General features: G+C 45.0%; 1 protein-coding gene across 1 annotated transcript; it reads left to right on the forward strand.

Annotated features, from left to right (window-relative positions):
• The first annotated feature begins 5,598 nt into the window (after positions 1 to 5,598).
• Positions 5,599 to 8,246, forward strand: LOC107160137 (PRAME family member 12-like). The gene is made up of 3 exons (XM_015506789.1): positions 5,599 to 5,885; positions 6,264 to 6,845; positions 7,673 to 8,246. Exons 1-3 carry the CDS (start codon positions 5,599 to 5,601, stop codon positions 8,244 to 8,246), a joined length of 1,443 nt encoding a protein of 480 aa, XP_015362275.1.
• Positions 8,247 to 18,033: the final 9,787 nt, after the last annotated feature.

The raw sequence follows: 18,033 nt of genomic DNA on the forward strand, positions 1-18,033 counted from the left end.
GTGTGTGAATATGATTTATTTCTCCCCTCCACTGCAGATGTCACATCTTTGCCCATCCCAACACTAGCCAGCTTCCCTTGGTCCCTGCCCACTTTCACAGCACTGTGCCAACTTTCCCAGTAATTGTGTGGGCTTTACAACATGCTTACAGTTGTTCTCTCTGCTTAAATGTACCTGGGTTAGTTTTTTGATACTAAGAACCATGGTTGCCAGTCACAGAGGCACATGCCTGTAATCCCAGTGTATCAGGAGGCTGAGATAGGAGGATCATTGGTTCAAACCCAGCCTCAGCAATGGCAAGGCACTAAGCTCATCAGGGAGACCCTGTCTCTAAAATACATACACAATAGTGCTGAGGATGTGCCTCCATGGTCAAGTGCCCTTAAGTTCAATCCCTGGTACCCACCACAAAACCAATGATTGTTGATGTGTGAAAATATGTAGGGTTCAAGTGACCTAGAGAGTAAACACATATGTGAAAATTATACTCCCTAGCCCAATGTCAAGACAGCCTTCACTCATTATCCACAGTGAATTGATTCCAGGACACCCCCCACCCCCTTTGTATACCAAACTCTGCACATGTTCAAGGTCAGGTGTAAATGATGCAGTGTTTGCATATAACCTATGCACATCCTCCTGTGTGCTTTAAACCATCTCAAGGTTCCTTATAACATTTAATACAATGGGAACATTACATAGCGGTTTACACTGTGCTGTTTAGAGAATAATGACAAGAAAAAAGTCTCTACACATTCAGCCCAGATGCACTTATTTTCAACCATGTTCAATCCAAGGTTGATTGAGTCCAAGGATGCAGACCCTACAGCCTCAGAGCTCAGATGAGAGACGCAGTAGCACAGAAGTATGAGCAGAGACATCAGTGAACAGAGACATCAGTGAACAGAGACATCAGTTACAGAAGATGACCAAAGAATCAGGAAGAGCAGCCTTAAGAATTAGAAGCACCACAGCCCTGACATCTGCTTAGTGTTGGCACAAAGAGACCTACACCCCTGGGGCCAGTAAGGGCATTTCTGAGAGACAAATAAGACTAGCAAAATGCAACTGGTAAATTTCATTCGGTGTCTAGGTTTCAGTAATGCAGGGAATTGTGTGTCTATTAAGTTTTCAATGGAACATTCCAATGTTTCATGTTACCTCAAAACAATAAGCTTCAGAAATCAGGGAACTGAACTAATAGGAAAGGCCTAATTGCCCAACATTTTGTATAGTTAAACTCTTCATTTCCTATATCTTGTATTTACTGAATTTAAAAAAATGCTAGTACTGTGGCTCAGTGGTCTTTGGGTTCTCCTCCTGGTACGAAAGGGGGTGGAGGTAAGAAGAGAGGTACAAAACAAAAGTACCTTGTTCTTTTGCTGAATAAAATTTTGAAATGGGGAGTTTTAAAAAATGTGGATTGTAGTGGACACAGTGGCACAACCTCTAATCCCACCAACTCAGGAGCTGAGGCAAGAGGATTGCAAGTTCACAGACATCCTGGTCAAGTTATCGATAACCTCTCTCAAAATAAAACACAAAATGTCCTAGGGAGGTGGCTCTGTGCTAAAGTACCCCTGGGTTCAATGCCCAGTTCCTGCAAAAATGGGGGAGTTGGGGATGTGGTTCAGTGTGTAACAGGGGTTTGCTTGATGCTTTCACTAAATCCCTTGTGGCTTTGAATCTTACATTTTTTTTTCTTTCCCCCAAATCTTCTCCCTGACTTCCTCCTCCCTGATCTTCTTGTCCTTGATGTTCTCCTTCCTGGTTTCTTCTCTCTAATCTAATTTTCTCAGAATCACCTCTTTAAAAACAACCTGTTCAGCAGTAATCTCTAGGGTATATAAAGAACTCAAAAAGCTAAGCACCAAAAAAAATGTAATCCAATCAACAAATGGGCCTAGGACCTGAACAGACACTTCTCAGAAGAGGATATACAATCAATCAACAAATATATGAAAAGATGTTCATCATCTCTAGCAATCAGAGAAATGCAAATCAAAACTACTCTAAGATATCATCTCACTCCAGTCAGAATGGCAGCTATTATGAAGACAAACAACAATAAGTGTTGGCAAGGATGTGGGGGAAAAGGCACACTCATACATTGCTGGTGGGACTGCAAAATGGTGCAGCCAATATGGAAAGCGGTATGGAGATTCCTTGGAAATCTGGGAATGGAATTACCATTTGACAAAGCTATTACTCTCCTCAGACTATACCCAAAGGACTTAAAAACAGCATACTACAGGGACACAACCACATCAATGTTATAGCAGCACAATTCACAATCACTAAACTGTGGAGCCAACCTAGATGCCCTTCAGTAGATGAATGGATAAAAAAGTGTGGCATATATACACAATGGAATTTTATTCAGCATTAAAAGAGAATAAAATCATGACATTTGCAGGTAAATAGATGGCGTTGGAGTAGATAATGCTAAGTGAAGTTAGAAAATACCCCCCCAAACAAATGCCAAATGTTTTCTCAGATAGAAGGAGGCTGACTCATAGTGGGGTAGGGAGAGGGACCATGGGAGGAGTAGATGAATTCTAGATAGTTCAGAGGAGTGGGAGGGAAAGGGAGTGGGCAGGGGATTAGCAAGGATGGTGGAATGTGATGGACATCATTATACAAAGTACATGTATGAAGACACAAATTGGATTCATGGAAAAAACAAACAAACAAACAACCTCTAACAACTATACTTGAACACAGGTTTTGGATTTATAGGTTTATTTATTTATTTTTGGTGCTATGGATCAAACCGAGGGCCTTGTACATGCTAGGCAATTGCTGTACCTTTTAAAACTTTTAATTTGAAATGGGGTTTGATGGTGTACACTTGTTATCCCATCTACTTAGGAGGCTAAGGCCAGAAGACCTCAAATCCGAGGCCAGTCTCAGCAATTTAGCAAGAACCTGTCTCAAAATTTAAAAAAAATTAAATTAAATTAAATAGGCTGGCAGTGTATCTCAGTGGTACAGTGCCTGTGGGTTCAATCCTCAGTACCAAAACTACATAAATGAATAATTTAATTAATTAAAATGAAATGAAAAGGGTTGGGAATGTAGCCCAGTGGTACAGCTCCCCCAGGTCCCATCCCTAGTGCCAAAGAAAAATAAAAATAAAGTCAGTACCTACATTGTTTTAAAAAAATTAAAAGGAGACTGAGGCAGGAGGATGGCAAGTTTGAGGCCAGCCTCAGCAACTTAGTGAGGAACTAAGCAATTCACTGAGGACCTGTCTTTAAATTAAAAAAAAAAAAATAGAAAAGGCTAGGGATGTGACTCAGTGGAAGAGCACCAATGGGTTTAATCCCCAGTACAAAGAGACAAACTGAAGAAGTCTTTTCCTAAACCTTGAAGACTGACTCCACCCTCCTTGTCCATGCCTCCTCTCTGAGTGGGCCTAGATATGCTGTACAGTAACTGGATACCTACGTGACTGTTGGCAGTTGGATATCTGGTGGCCATTCTGTTTTCTTCGCTGGTGATGCTACTGTCTTCAAAAACCTGTTTTCTCTCTGGAATTTTTTAAAAATTATTTTTAAAATAATTTTGATAGGGCTAAGGTTTCCCTTACAATATATTTTGGAGTTTTAGTTTTTCTTAGTTTATGGATTAAGGGCTTTTCTGACTCACAGGCAGGAACAGGAGGGTCACATATGGGCAAAATTCAGTCCATGGCATGGACGGAGGCATCCCTGACCCTTACTCTCCCTTATTCTGTGCTCATGCATGAAAATCCGACTCAATCAGTTAATCTGGAGAAAGAAAATCCAATCAGGGTTACATGGGTGGAGATTGGGAATGTGATCAGATACTGCTATCTGATTGCATGCTAGTCAAAAGGTGGAGTTGTGGGTGTGGTCAGGGAGGTCAATAAAAGCTTCTTCAAAGCCAGAGGAGAAACACAAGAGTCCTGGAGCCCTGGAGTCTAACCCTGGCATGCTGAGGATTCCAGCCTGTCCCATCTGCCCAGATCCTGTAAGTCAATCACCGCTTTGAGCACTACCCCGTTCCCGCCTCATCTGTGAGAAGGCAGGAACAATTTTGTATTTGATTTTTACTTATGCACAAATTTAAGACTTAGATTTTTCCTCTCAGTGTGATTTTAACTTTATGCTGAACATTAGGATTTCCACTTTAGTTTATGTTGCTTTGAATTTTCTTTCTTTCTCTCCTTTTGTTCCAGAGATTGAACTCAGGGCACTCAACCACTCAGCCAAATTGCCAGGCCTATTTTTTATTTCATTTAGAGACAGGGTCACACTGAGTTGCTTAGCACCTACTCTTCTGAGGCTGGCCTTGAACCCACTGTGACCCTCCTATCTCAGCTTTCCCAGCTGCTAGAATCACAGGCATTTGCAAAAGGCCCACATCTTCTTCTGTTTTGTTTTTGTTTTTAGTTGAGAGGGACACAACACATTTATGAATCTATGTATTTGGTGGTGCTGGGGAATAAAGCCAGGGCCTTTTGCATGTGAGGCAAGCACTCTACACACTGAGTTATATCCCCAGTGCATTATTTATTTATTTTTATGTGCTGCTGAGAATCAAACCCAGGGCCTCACACATGCTAGGCGATGGCTTTACTACTGAGTTCCAGCCAAAGCCGCTTTAATATTATTTAACCAAAGAGAATGATTTGGAATTCTATATCATTCTAATTGATTGGAATTCTGTTATTTGACATTTAAGATATTTACTTTGTGTGCCCTTAAAATGAAACTTTATTGCCAGGCGAGATGGCATGTGCCTGTAATCCAATCTGCTCAGGAGGCTGAGGAGGCAGGAGGATTGGTGTTCAAAGCCAGCCTCAGCAACAGTGAGGCCCTAAGCAACTCAGTGAGGCCCTGTATCTAACTAAAATACAAAATATGGCTGGAGATGTGGCTCAGTGGTTGAGTGCTTTGAGTTCAATACCCAGTCCCAGTCCCCAAAATTATACCTTATGGCCTACGTGGTTTTGTAATTTTATTGTTTAAACAAATTACACAAAAGCTTAAAACTATTTCATGCAACACTTCACAGACTCTGTTCTGATCTATTTGTTCTCTTCAACTCCCTGCTAAGGTGGCAGGATCTCTCATAGGTAACAGATATCCATGAGACTCCGTTGTAATTTCCAAATATTTTATAATATGAACACGTGCTATTATACTTGCTCATTTAATGATTTTAAAATTAAAACTAATGTCACCCGGGCTGGGATTGTGGCTCAGCGGTACAGTGCTTGCCTAGCACATGCAGGACCTGGGTTCAATTCTCAGCACCACATAAAAATAAAAAAGGCATTGTGTTGTGTCCATCTATGGAAAAAAAAAATACTAATGTCATCCATGTGAGGACATGTCCTTTCCCAGCCATAGCAGTTGCTGAAACTGAGGAGCCTACCACTGCATTAGGTTACATGACACTCCAACTCCCTATGCATTAGGACAAAATAATAATCAAAGGCTTTCCCCCATGAGGGTGATGTGAGCTTTTAGACTCCCTATACCCCCTTCCCAGTGGCTGGCAATGGATCATATAGTGGCCTTTTCCCTGGACCATTTTCCAGGATCCTTCTTCTTTCAGACTCCCCGGATGAGCATCCAGTCCCCACCCACGCTGCTGGAGCTGGCAGGGCGCAGCCTGCTGAGCGACAAGTCCAGGGCCATCCAGGATCTGGAGGACATGCCCATAGAGCTCTTCCCACCACTCTTTGTGGAGGCCTTCAGCAGGGGACACACTGAGGTCCTAAAGAAAATGGTGCAGGCCTGGCCCTTCACCTGCCTGCCCCTGGGGGCCCTGATGAGGAAGCCACAGTTTGAGATGATCCGAGAAGCACTGGATGGGCTGGACATGCTGCTTGCCCAGGAGGATCGCCCAAGGTGAGGGGGGACCCAGGTGGCCTGGAAGGGAACACCCTGGGAGTCCAAGGAAGTGACTGATGGATCCAGGGAGAGTGGGTGTTGAAGGGTGGACCAAGGGCTTCCTACTCTGCCAGCAAGGAGGGGTGGAGAGGACTTGGCCATGCTGAGCCTCATCTGGGAGGGGCTTCTGGATGTGGAGGTGCTTGTGGCAGCTGTGGTGACCCATGAAGGAGGCTGCACCTGCTTCTAACTCAGCTGGTACAGGTGGGGGCCAGGCACGATTGGAGGGAAGTGGGTGGAGAAAAGTGAGACAGAAGGAAGAGGTGGAGCAGGGAGCAGCAGCTGAGAGGTGAAGGAAGGGGCTTCAGGGCTGAGACTCTGCTGTCATCCCCGCAGGAGGTGGAAACTGCAGGTGCTGGATTTGCGGAATGTTCACCACAACTTCTGGAGGACATGGTCTGGAGCCACGGTCGATGCCGGCTCATCAGAGGCCATGAAGAAGAATCGAAAATTGAAACATGGTCCAGCAATGGCAGCTAAGCCACCTTTGAAGGTAGTCATAGACTTGTGCCTCACAGAAAGGCCCCTGGACGAATTCCAGGCCCACTTGTTCCTGTGGGTCACACAGAGAAGGGACATGGTACACCTGTGTTGCAAGAGGCTGAAGATCTTTGGGAAACCCACCCGCCACACCAGGAAGTTCCTGAGACTGCTGCAGCTGGACTCTGTACAGAAGGTGGAAGTGCACTGCACCTGGCTGCCCTCCACCTTGGCTGCTTGTGCTCCTTTCTTGGGCCAGATGAGGAACCTGAGGAAGCTGCTTGTCTCCCAGGTCTGCATGCCTGCCCACACCTCCCCAGAGGAGCAGGAGCGGCTGCTCGCCCAGCTCACCTCGCAGTTCCTCAGGTTGGACTGCCTGCAGAAGTTCTGTGTGGATGCTGTCCTCCTCCTCAAGGGCCACCTGGAGCAGGTGCTGGGGTGAGTAAGGGGGGTGAGCATCCTCTGCAGACCAGTATCAGTAAATATGAAAGGGCACCTACTGTGTGTCAGCCACTGACACTCTCATGGTGAACAAGACACAGGAAGGTAAATAACCCCTCATCTGTTCCTTTTGTATCCTGAAGCTCGATCTCCTAACCTGTGTTAGAGCAAAGGGCTAAACCAGGGCCCATGGTCTGGGAAGCATAACTCTGCTTGGAAGCCAGCTGGGGGCGGGAACAGAAGCTAGTGAGGGTGGGTGAGGATCCTTTTCTGGGAGGCCTATCCAGCAAAGGTGGTGGGAGACGGTGTAGAGGAGAGGGCGCTGGAGGAGGGAAGCCCCCACAACTGCACCTTGCAACAGGGAAGCTCTGTGTTCTCCAGTGGGGAGCAGAGGAGCTGCTTCTAATGCCCCCCTGGGGAAGGCTGCTCTGAGCCTCAGATGGTGATTCTGGGGTTGAGGGTGAGGAGCAGGGATGGAGGGTACAGGGTGTGTGCCTTGCAGGTGGACAACCCCTGTGGGTTTCCTTCATCTTGCCTGGGTTTATCCTTTGTAGATGACTCCCCCTGATCTCCTGTGGACAGAGCTGTGCCCTTCTGCTTGGCAGTGAGGAGGGGAGCCATAGAGATGTGCACCCATCTGGTCACAGGAGTGATGGTGAAACTCGCCCTGACATGGGGGTGATGTGAATGACAAGATTCTGCAAGAGGCAGCATCCTAAGTGTGGACCATTGTCAGATGACCAGGGTGACTCTGGGTTCAGGTCAATTTATCTTCTCCCACCTTGACATTGCTCCTCAGAACTAACTGCCTGGTTTCTCCTTAGGCACCTGAAGACCCCCCTGAAGACTCTCTCAATAACCAACTGCCGGCTGTCAGATTCTGACTGGAATTATCTTTCCCGATTTCCAAACACCAGAAAGCTCAGACACCTGGAACTGAGGGGCATCAAACTGACCAATTTCAGTCCAGAGCCCCTCAAAATTCTGCTGGAGACTGTTGCAGCCACCCTGAAGAGCCTGGTCTTGGAAGCTTGCAGGATCACTGACTCCCAGCTCCAGGCCCTGCTGCCTGTCCTGAGCCGCTGCTCCCAGCTCAGGGTTTTGAACTTCCATGGGAACCGCATCTCCATGTCAGCCTTAAGGGACCTGCTGCTTCACACTGCCAGGCTGAGCCAGTTGAGCAGAGAGCTATACCCTGCCCCTCTGGAGAGCTATGATGCCCAGGGTGCCATCCACCCTGGGAGATGTTCCCAACTCTGTGCCGAGCTCACAGCAATAGTGAGGGACTTTAGGCAGCCAAAGGTCCTTGTGTTCTGTACTGTCCCATGTCCTCAATGTGGCAGCATGTTCCTCTACAACCAGGGCCTCCTTCACTGTTCCTGTCCAACAGCTGCCTAGTTGCGTGTGTTTTAAAAGCATACTTCTATGCAATTGGAGCTATAACCAGGATGTAAGGTCACCTTAGAGGGAACTCAGAGCCCACCATTTCAAACACTGCCTGAAGTGTGGATGGGAAAGGAAAGTGCAGCAGGGGGCTCCATTGGAGGGAAGACCCCCGAGGATAGGACCTTCAGGACATGTGTCTTCATAGAGACATACATAGGGACCTGGATTTCTAGAATGGGATTCAGGCTTGATGGGCACAGGAAGAAGCTATTGTGTTTCATGGCTGGTCCATAAATAGTCAGAAATGAAGGGAATTTCAAGGTTAGTCTTCTGACGTCCTCTGTGATGGATTTACCTGGCTTTCTGATGAAACCTTGGGATTCTCCAGGTTCTGATGGAGAAAGACGGCCCTGGGTACTTGGTGAACAATGAGGTTCAGCCCCAGGAAGTCAAAGGACCAAACTGAAATCTGGTCATGATGTGTGGCTACTCTGTGGCTTAACACATGCAGGTGCACACTGGTGGCCTGGAAGATTCTATGTAGGCACTGAACATGAGCCAAGGCAAGAAAACCTCTTCTCACGGGACCTCAGTGCCACCCAGTCATTCAACGCTGTCCTTCCTCGTGGATCCTCATATAGACCCAGAAACCTCAGGTCCCTGTCTCTGGATGCGCTGGGCAAGGGTATCTGTGCATACGACAGGCCCCAGTGTCCGGCTCCCAGTGCCTCCAGGAGGTGTCCATGGTGTACTTTGATCAGAGCCTCTGGGTCTCACCAAACGTTGCCTGTCATCCACCTAGGTAGTCTGTCCTCAACTATTGGTGCCCATTGAAGGTATCCAAATTCTCTTTCAGCAAAATAGTAGAATCATATAGGTAGATAACACTTGCAAATATTTCAAAATGAAACTGAATAAATTACAAGCTCTGGTGGGGCGGGGGTTGCACATAACTGACAGACCTTCCCCTAACACTTCCCTCCGCTGAGGACTGGGCTGATGGGCTTGTGCAGTGACCTTAGCCTTAGCTTCCCATCCAAGGATGAGAACGAGGTCCACTCAGTCTTCATTTGAGGTGTTCTAAAGCTGCCTGTGAACGTGTTTTAATTATGGCTTGAATAACTCTCCACACATAGTGAACTGGAACCCACTTGGATGTGTAAGCAGACTGCAGCTCACTCTTGGAACTGGTAGCAGAGTCTGGGCCATGCACACCAGCTCATCTGTCCCCCAAACAGTGAACTATGTGCCTCACCCCCCCCCCCTTCATGGAAGTTCCTTTTCTGTGGCTCTAAGTCTAACTTGCACACGTGGCGGGAGGAAGGTTCTGAGCGGCATTTGTTCTGCACTGCTGCTGGACTCTAGGTTCAAATAAAGCCAAAGATATGCAAAATGAGATCTGTCATCATTTGTTCTTTTAAGAGTTATCATGACTAAAAAGGGACTTGAAGATATTCTGGTGTCTCCAGACCCCTTGAACACTGGAAGGGTTGTGAGGGCTCTTAGTCTTCCCAGAGCCTGAGGGATAAAGCACTCACCTCTCTTTGAACTGCTCATTTTTGACTCTAGGTTCATTTGTGCTGAGACAGCACACAAATGTAGGATGTCATGACAAATAGGACCGGGTGTGTAAGGGTGGCTGGGTCAGGCAGATGGGACTGGGTTCCACTCCTTGTGTGATAGTTCAGCCAAACTGATTCCATATTATTTTGTGACTCCATCTTGTAAAACAACCATGCCAAGTAGAAGGGTCATGACCAGGGCAAGATGTTCTTTTCCTTTGGCTATAGAAACCTTTAAGAACATGGAACTACCTAATGGGGCATTTTTTCTGTAACTAGGCAACGGGACTCTGTTTCTGTAACTGGGGTGACTGGGCTAATTGTGATTGGCTGAGCATCCCTCCACCTGACTGCACTTTTCTGCTTCTGTAACTTGGCTTGCTTGCATTGGCTGGACCCCCAAACACCCCTTTTGTGGTTTTCAGGCTTATAAGGAGCAACCTTGCAATTGTTTGGGGCTGATCAGGGGAACAGCTTTATGTTGTGGTCAGTCGCCATCTGTGTGCTTCAATAAAGGCTTGATTCAATTATATGTGAGTGGTCTAGAAATCAATCTGTGAAACCCCAGGAGGATGCTTTAAATATAACGCTTGGAGCGGCTACTGAAAGATGCAGAGTCCTTTGTGCATCTGCATCAAAACAGTGTAGAACCCCTTCTGGAACACTGGCCAATTTCACCTGTACAGTCTAGGAACCCAGAACCCATACTTTTCTAGAGAAATGAGTGAACTTCATCAAAGCTAATTCAGGGAGCTGGGGAATCACTCAGTGGTAGAGAACTTGCTAACATGTGGAAGGGCCTGGGTTCCATCCAAGGCATCACAGAAATAAGTAAACAAATAAATAACTCCAAAAATGATGTGACCATATTGGGAAGGTTTAATTGGAATAGAGCTGTCTACCTGGTAGAAATATTCAAAAAGAAAGAACCAGAACCCGCATGAAAACAATGGAATGCATTCTTTAATTGGTAGGCACAGGTATGTAAAATTGATGTCCTCAAAGATTCTTTTCCAAAAACAACTGCAAAAGCCAGCTTGGTGGTGCTCAGCTGTAGTCCCAGCAGCCCAGGAGGCTGAGGCAGGAGGGTGGTGAGTTCAAAGCCAGCCTCATCAATTTAGTGAGGTTGTACGCAAGTTTGTGAGACCCTGTCTCAAAATCCCCCCTGGGGGTGTGGCTCAGTGGCAAAGCACCCTTGGGTGCAATGCCTGGTCCCCAAGACAATAACAAGTAGGAAAAGCTGGTTCGAGTGGCACATGTCTGGAATCCAGCTACTTGTAAAGTTTAATTAACTCATATCTTCTCCCAATTTTACTAATTGGGGGCATAGCCCATGCTTATATTTTCCAGTCCCTTGACATGCAGTACTGGTCCATTTATTTGAGATTTTTTCCTAATGTAGGTATTTCTTGCTGGAAACTTCCCAATTAGAATTACTTTTGTTGTGTCCACAGGTTTGAATATTTTGTGTGGCCCTGTTCATTGGTCTGCAGGCATTTTACACTTTCATTTTGATTTCTTCAATGACCCATTGTTTGTTGGGGAGCACGCTGAAGAATCCCCATGGTTTGTAACTGCCCGGGGTTCCTCCTGCTATGGACCTAAACTATGCACATTCTCCTGTGTGCTTTAAATCACCTCAACCTTCCTTATGTCACTGCATACAATGGGAACATTACATAGCGATTTACAATGTGCTGCTTAGAGAATAATGACAAGAAAAAGTCTCTACACATTCAGCCCAGATGCACTTATTTTCAACCATGTTCAATGCAAGGCTGATTGAGTCCAAGGACCCAGACCCTACAGCCTCAGAGCCCAGACAAGAGATGCAGTAGCACAGAAGTGTGAGCAGAGGCACAAGCAAACAGAGACATCAGTTACAGAAGATGACAAAAAAACAGGAAGAGCAGCCTTGAGAATTAGAAGCATTGCAGCTCTGCCATCTGCTTGGTGTCCGCATAGAGAGACCTACACCCCTGGGGCTACTAAGAGCATTTCTGTGAAATAAGTTAGTAAGAATGAAGCTGGTAAAGTTCATTCAGTGCCTAGTTTTCAGTAATGCAGGGAATTTGTCTCTATTAATTTTTCAATGGATCAGTCCAATGTTTCATCTTACCTCAAGGCAATAAGCTTCAGAAATCAGGGGACTGAATAATAGGAGAGGCTTAATTGCCTATCACACTCTATAATTAAACTATTTTTTCCTTTAGGTTGTATTTATTGAATGAAAAGAAAGAAAGGAAAAAAAGGCTGGAAATGTAGCTCAGCAGTTCACTGTCCCTGGGTTCATCACTTGGTACCAAAAAGAAGAAAAAGTAATTAGTGGTACTTTGTTCTTTTACTGAACACAATTTGTGGGGGGTTAAAAAATGTGGATTGTAGTGGACACGGTGGCACACACCCTAAGTCCACCAACTCAGGAGCTGAGCAGGAGGATTGCAAATTCAAGGAGAGCCTGGGCAAGTTAGTGAGACACTGTCTGAGAATAAAACATGAAAAGGGCTGGGGATGTGACTCAATAGTCCATCAACCCTGCTTCCAACCCCCAGTTCCTACAAAATGTGGGGTTTGGGGATGTGGTTCAGTGCGGAACAGGGGTTCCCTTGATGCTTTGACTATATCCCTTGTGGCTTTGAAACTTACATTTTTTTCCCCAAATCTCCTCCCTAACCTTCTCCTCCCTGATCTTCTTTTCCCTGATCTCCTTCCTGGTTTCTCTCTAATCTCATTTTCTCTGAAACACCTCTTTAAAAACAATGTGTTCCTGCTGATGGGCAGAATCACAGCCTTTAGGACAGGTCCCCTGGGTTCCTCCTTTGTGAGCAAAGTAATAAACATTCTTTTTCCTTTTTCTCAAAACTGTGTCCTTGTTACTGGATTGTTATCAGGGACAAGGACAGAGCTTTGGGCATCCAGTGGTATAGTGCCCCTGGGTTCAATCATTGGTATGAAAAATAAATAATTAAGCAAGAAAGCAGGATGGGCATACCTATCCCTAGGCCACTGGCCAGTGGTCCTTTTATAGTCCCCATGCTTGTTTCCTGGTTTTAAAGAGTTTCAAACACTTTCCTACAACCATACACACTCCAAACTACTGCCATCAGTTTCAGACAACTCAAGGAAACCAACACTGGTTGTGTCCTTGCTGAGGATGTCTATCAGCCGTGAACTCCTGTGTACTTACAGGTGAAGCTAATGGTGAAAGTTTTCCATCAAAATGACACCTCAACAACAGGGCTGGCAGGGTGCTAGGAAGCAGGCAACCTGAACCACAACTGCCTGGTAACAGGAGCCATCACAAAAGACTCAAAGAACCACAGCTTTATGCAAAATCTTAGGGTCTCACTAAGTTGCTCAGACTGGCTTTGAAGTTGCAATCCTCCTGCCTCTGCCTCCGGAGCATTTGAGATTTTAGACATGCACCACTGGGTCCCGCTCATAATTATTATTATTTTTTCCTGAGGAGAAACCCACACAGCAGGTCCCTGTCATCCTGGACCAAGGCCACCCTTGTTACTGAATCCTTGCAGCCAATGATAATGGTTTCAAAGCACCTTATGTGGCCTTTGAAACCCTGTCTTCCTTTGCCTCCTGGATGGGCCTGACTTTACTTGGGGTCCTGCATTTTCTGTCTCTTCTAAAGTCAGTTTTTGGAGAGCCACTCTATTGTTACCTGAGTGGCAGAAACATCTACCTGTCTCTAGTCCCAACCACCAAGTCAAGGGTGGCAGCCGAGAGTGACACCTTGCCATTTCAACCCTCTTGCTCAGCTGCCTCAAGAGATGCCCCAAAGCAAGAAAGAGGTAAAGACATGTCAAATGTGAAGGCTGGGCTTCAAATATTTCTCATCAAAATCCCCCATTATGTCTTAAAAATAATCCTAAGCAGGCTTCAACTGCAAACATAAGTGAAGTGAACATGGGTAATTTCTGCTAAACACTTAAGAAAAAGGCACAGCCCAAACCAACAAAAACAAAAAGAGCAACTATCTGGGTATGGTGGTGCACACTTGTAATCCCAGCAACTCAGGAGGCTGAGACAGGAGGATGACAAGTTCCACGCCAGCCTTTGCCACTTATTGAGGGCTATCTCAAATTTTAAAAAGGGCTGGGGACACATATGACTGCAACATACATTGTGTACAACCAGAGAAATAAAAAATTGTGCTGCAATTGTGTACAATGAATCAAAATGAATTCTGCTGCCATATAGGCCTAATGAGAATAAGTAAATAAATAGGTAGATACTTAAACAAAGAAAGTTCTAGTTAGTTGAGGTTCATTATAGAGACTGTCATTTAACTGAGACAACAGAGAGTGGAGATATGGGGAAGAGGAAAGAATGTTTTGGTGATTTGAGTTTTACAATATGAGATGGTTTGTGAATTTTCAAAGAATTAATATAAAATTTCACTGAAGGTAAAATAAATAGATAGATAGATAGATAGATAGATAGATAGATAGATAGATAGATAAAAAGGGCTGGGGTGGAGCTCGGTGGACAGCACCCTGGATTCAATCCCTGGAGCTGCAACACCAACACACACAAACAAAGATCCCTTTTGCATTTTCCCATAGGCACTTGCGTCTGACAGGTTGCATAAACATGCTCAACTTTTTAACTCTGATGCTCCCCAACTGCTGATTGGCTGCTACTCAAACTCTCTCCTTTCATTATGCTACAGAGAATTCCCCTATGGGCTCAAGAGACATACCAACTGATTAGGGTTGATGTAGCCTGGGAAATACCACACTTTGGTAGGAACCAAAAGGCTCCAGGTGACATCCACCATGGAGACAGTGACAGATGCCTTTGGCCCTGTTTCTATGTCTCGTATCCCTAAGAGCCCACCATTCACTCCTGGTGTTCACTCAGGTCTATCTTTCCTTCCTTCCTTCCTTCCTGTCTCAGTACAGGGGATGTAACCCAGGATCTCTAGGTGAGTGCTCTACCACTGAGCTCCATGCCCAGTCCTTTTCATTTTTTATCTTGGGGCACAGCCTTGCAAAGATGCCCAGGCTGGCCTCAAACACAATTCTCCTGTCTCGGCCTCCTGAGTTGCTGGAATTACAGGTGTGGGTCACTATGCATGGCTCTCAGTGTTTTTTTTTTTTTTTTAAAGGAGAGAGGGAGATGAGAGAGAGAATTGTTTAAATATTTATTTATTTATTTATTTTAGTTTTCGGTGAACACAACATCTTTGTTTGTATGTGGTGCTGATGATTGAACCTGGGCCGCACGCATGCCAGGCGAGCACGCTACCACTTGAGCCACATCCCCAGCCCCTCTCAGTGTTTTTTTTAATCTAGACTCTCTTCCTCTGGTTCTGACCATGAACCTGCTCTCTGGCTTTCTGTGTCAATTCACTTTTTTGGAGGTAATCTTGTCCAGCAGGTTGACTGTGCTGATCCCAGATGGAGACTCCCCTTTTATTTCTTGGGGAATCAAAGAAGGCATCTCCCTCCCTGATCTCAAGGACAGCACTGAGATTGAAGGGTCTCTGTTGTCCCTCTTGTAGCTACTTCCCTTTGGACCTCTAAACTCCTTCTAAAACAGATATTTTAATCTTTCCACGCCCACCACCCAAGAGAACTGCACCACACCAAAACAAAGCCCCAGGCAGGCACCAAAAATAGCTGCATGTACTTCCCACTGCCTTGGTGATCCAGAGTTCCAGTGTCCACACGTAGCAGCCTCAGCGGCCCAGGCCCCAGCTCTGCTACCACTATAGCTGCGGCCTAATCCTCTGGACCCAAGTTTTGGAAGATCAGTCATGTCCTTAGGGGTTCCTCTCTCTTTGCCTGAGTGGGCAAATGAACTGGTATGTTAGGAAACATAAAACCCAAGTGACAGTTAATACACTGAGTAACTCTGACATATGTGTGTAAATTCAATGTGGCCAGTTGGGCATGGTGGGGCATGCCTATAATCCTGGTAACTCAGGAAACTGAGGCAAGAGGATGGCAGGTTCAAGGCCAGCCTTGGCAACTGAGTGAGACCGTGTCTCCAGGAAAAAAATATGAGGAGCTGGAGATGAAGTGTCCTAAGGTTCAATCCCCCGTACCGAAAAAAATAATTTCTGTGTATATATAGAGAGACAGATAGGAGGGCATGGCCAAAGAAATCCCAAGAATGATGCATTCAGTTGATTTTCCCTAAGACCAAAAACAGATTTAACCCTTTCCTGTCTCACACTCAGGACTATAAAAGTCAAATACTAATAAGAATCAATCAATAATATAGAGTGAACAATTAATGTGTCCTTCATTGAGACCGTACTCTTCAGTTATTCCCTTTCAGGTATGGACTTTTGATTAAATCAGTTAATTTGGGGGAGAAAAAAAGAAGAAGTTCAGTGGGATTAAGTGGGTGGAGATTCAACTATTTAACCAGATAACTGTGATTGGAGCTAGGAGTTGAAAAGAGGAGGGGGGATTAGAAAGACCCCATAAAAGCTTCAAGGAGCCATAGAAGCACAGAAGCCTGGAACCGGTGTCATTGTCTGGCACTGCTAGGATTCAGAACTCCCTGCCAATTGTCCAGCTCTGGTAAGTCACCAAACCCCATGGAGACCCCATTCAGGCTGCCTGGTGGCATATACCTTTAGTCCCAGCTACTCGGGAGGCTGAGGCAGGAGGATTGCTTGAGCCCACGAGTTCAAGACCAGCTTGGGCAACTGAACTCAAATCAGAACCTCTATGGGGTCTACTCTTAGCCACTCTTACCCAGTGACATAGAGCCTAGGAGAGGTAGCACATGTCTGTAAACCCAGCAACTCCGGAGGCTGAGGCAAAAGAAGCAAAAGTTAGAGGCCAGCCTCAGCAATTAAGCAAGATCCTGTCTCCAAATAAAAAATAAAAGGAGCTGGAGATGTAGCTTGGTGTTAGAGCACCACTGGGTTCAGTCCCCGGTACCAAAAAAGAAACAAAAAATGGTGACACGTAGTTTGTGATGGCAAAGAGAATATCATATTCTGTCTCTCCTCCAAAGGACCAGATGTCTGCATTTCTTGTCTCTAAATGCAGTTTTGCCTTCATCCCAATAATTTTGATTTCTGCTTTGGTTTAGGTCATATTAAATTTCTTTCTTTCTTTTTTTTTTAGATGAATTTCCACATATTTATCAACTTTAATTTCAAAATACTTCTTCCTTTGCATCTTCATGGTAACTTTGATTCCAGTTGCAGAAACAGACTCAAAAAAGTAGAGGGGACTCAAAGGAATGGCTACTGCAGTTTTCCAAACATAATTGTCCTTCCTTCTCTCTGGGTCTGATACTCTTAAGACAAGTCTCTTCTTAAATAATTTGACACAACATCTTCAATGGTGGCTGAACTGGAGCAGGCATTTCAGTAAATATCTGTTGAATGAATGAAGAGTAAGGAAACCCTTATTCAGAGCAAAGCACTGATGTTCTTATTTAACATTTAGCCACTCAGTACCTCAAAGTTTCTTAACACTCTCATGCTTGGGCTTAGTTGCCTTCATTAGAATGTTTTTTTTTCTGGAACCACACAATATATTTCATAGGCTGCACTCTATTCTGATCTATTTCTTTCCCGGGACTCCACTCCAAAGTGGCACGCTGTCATGTGTACAAGATATATGTGACAATCGAGCCTCATCTCAGAGTTAGCATTTTCCATCTCTTACTTCCAAATGCTCTCAAATACTATATGTGGCTTTTAGCATTGCTTACATTTAAACTGTTCATGGTGGTACCTGTCTGTAATCCAGCTATTCAAGAGGCTGAGGCAGGAAGATCATGAGTTTGAGACTTATATGGACAACTATGTGAGATTCTGTCTCAAAATAAAACAGGGTTGGGAGCCGGGTGTGGTGACGGGTGTCTGTCATCCCAGTGGCTTGGGAGGTTGAGGCAAAAGGATTGCAATTTCAAAGCCAGCCACAGCAAATTAGCAAGGCCCTAAGCAGCCTCAATATAAAAAATAAAAAGAGCTCAGGATGTGGTTTACTGGTTAAGTATCCTGAGTTCAATCTTTGGTATCAAAAACAAACAGGGCTGGGGATGTAGCTCAGAGGCAAAGCACCCTGAGTTTACTCCTGTGCCATAAAGTTAATAAATACAAACCCAAATGGATAAGGGTATATCTCAGTGGTAAGCTACCCCTTGCTTCAATCCCTAGTATCACCAAAAAAAAAAAAAAAAAAAGAAAGAAAAGTATAAGTAAGTAAATTAATTTAAAAATTGCTCATTTTAAAAATGAAAACCAA

The sequence above is a fragment of the Marmota marmota genome, unplaced genomic scaffold (genome assembly GCF_001458135.2).
Source record: "Marmota marmota marmota unplaced genomic scaffold, marMar, whole genome shotgun sequence".
Lineage (NCBI taxonomy): Eukaryota > Metazoa > Chordata > Mammalia > Rodentia > Sciuridae > Marmota > Marmota marmota.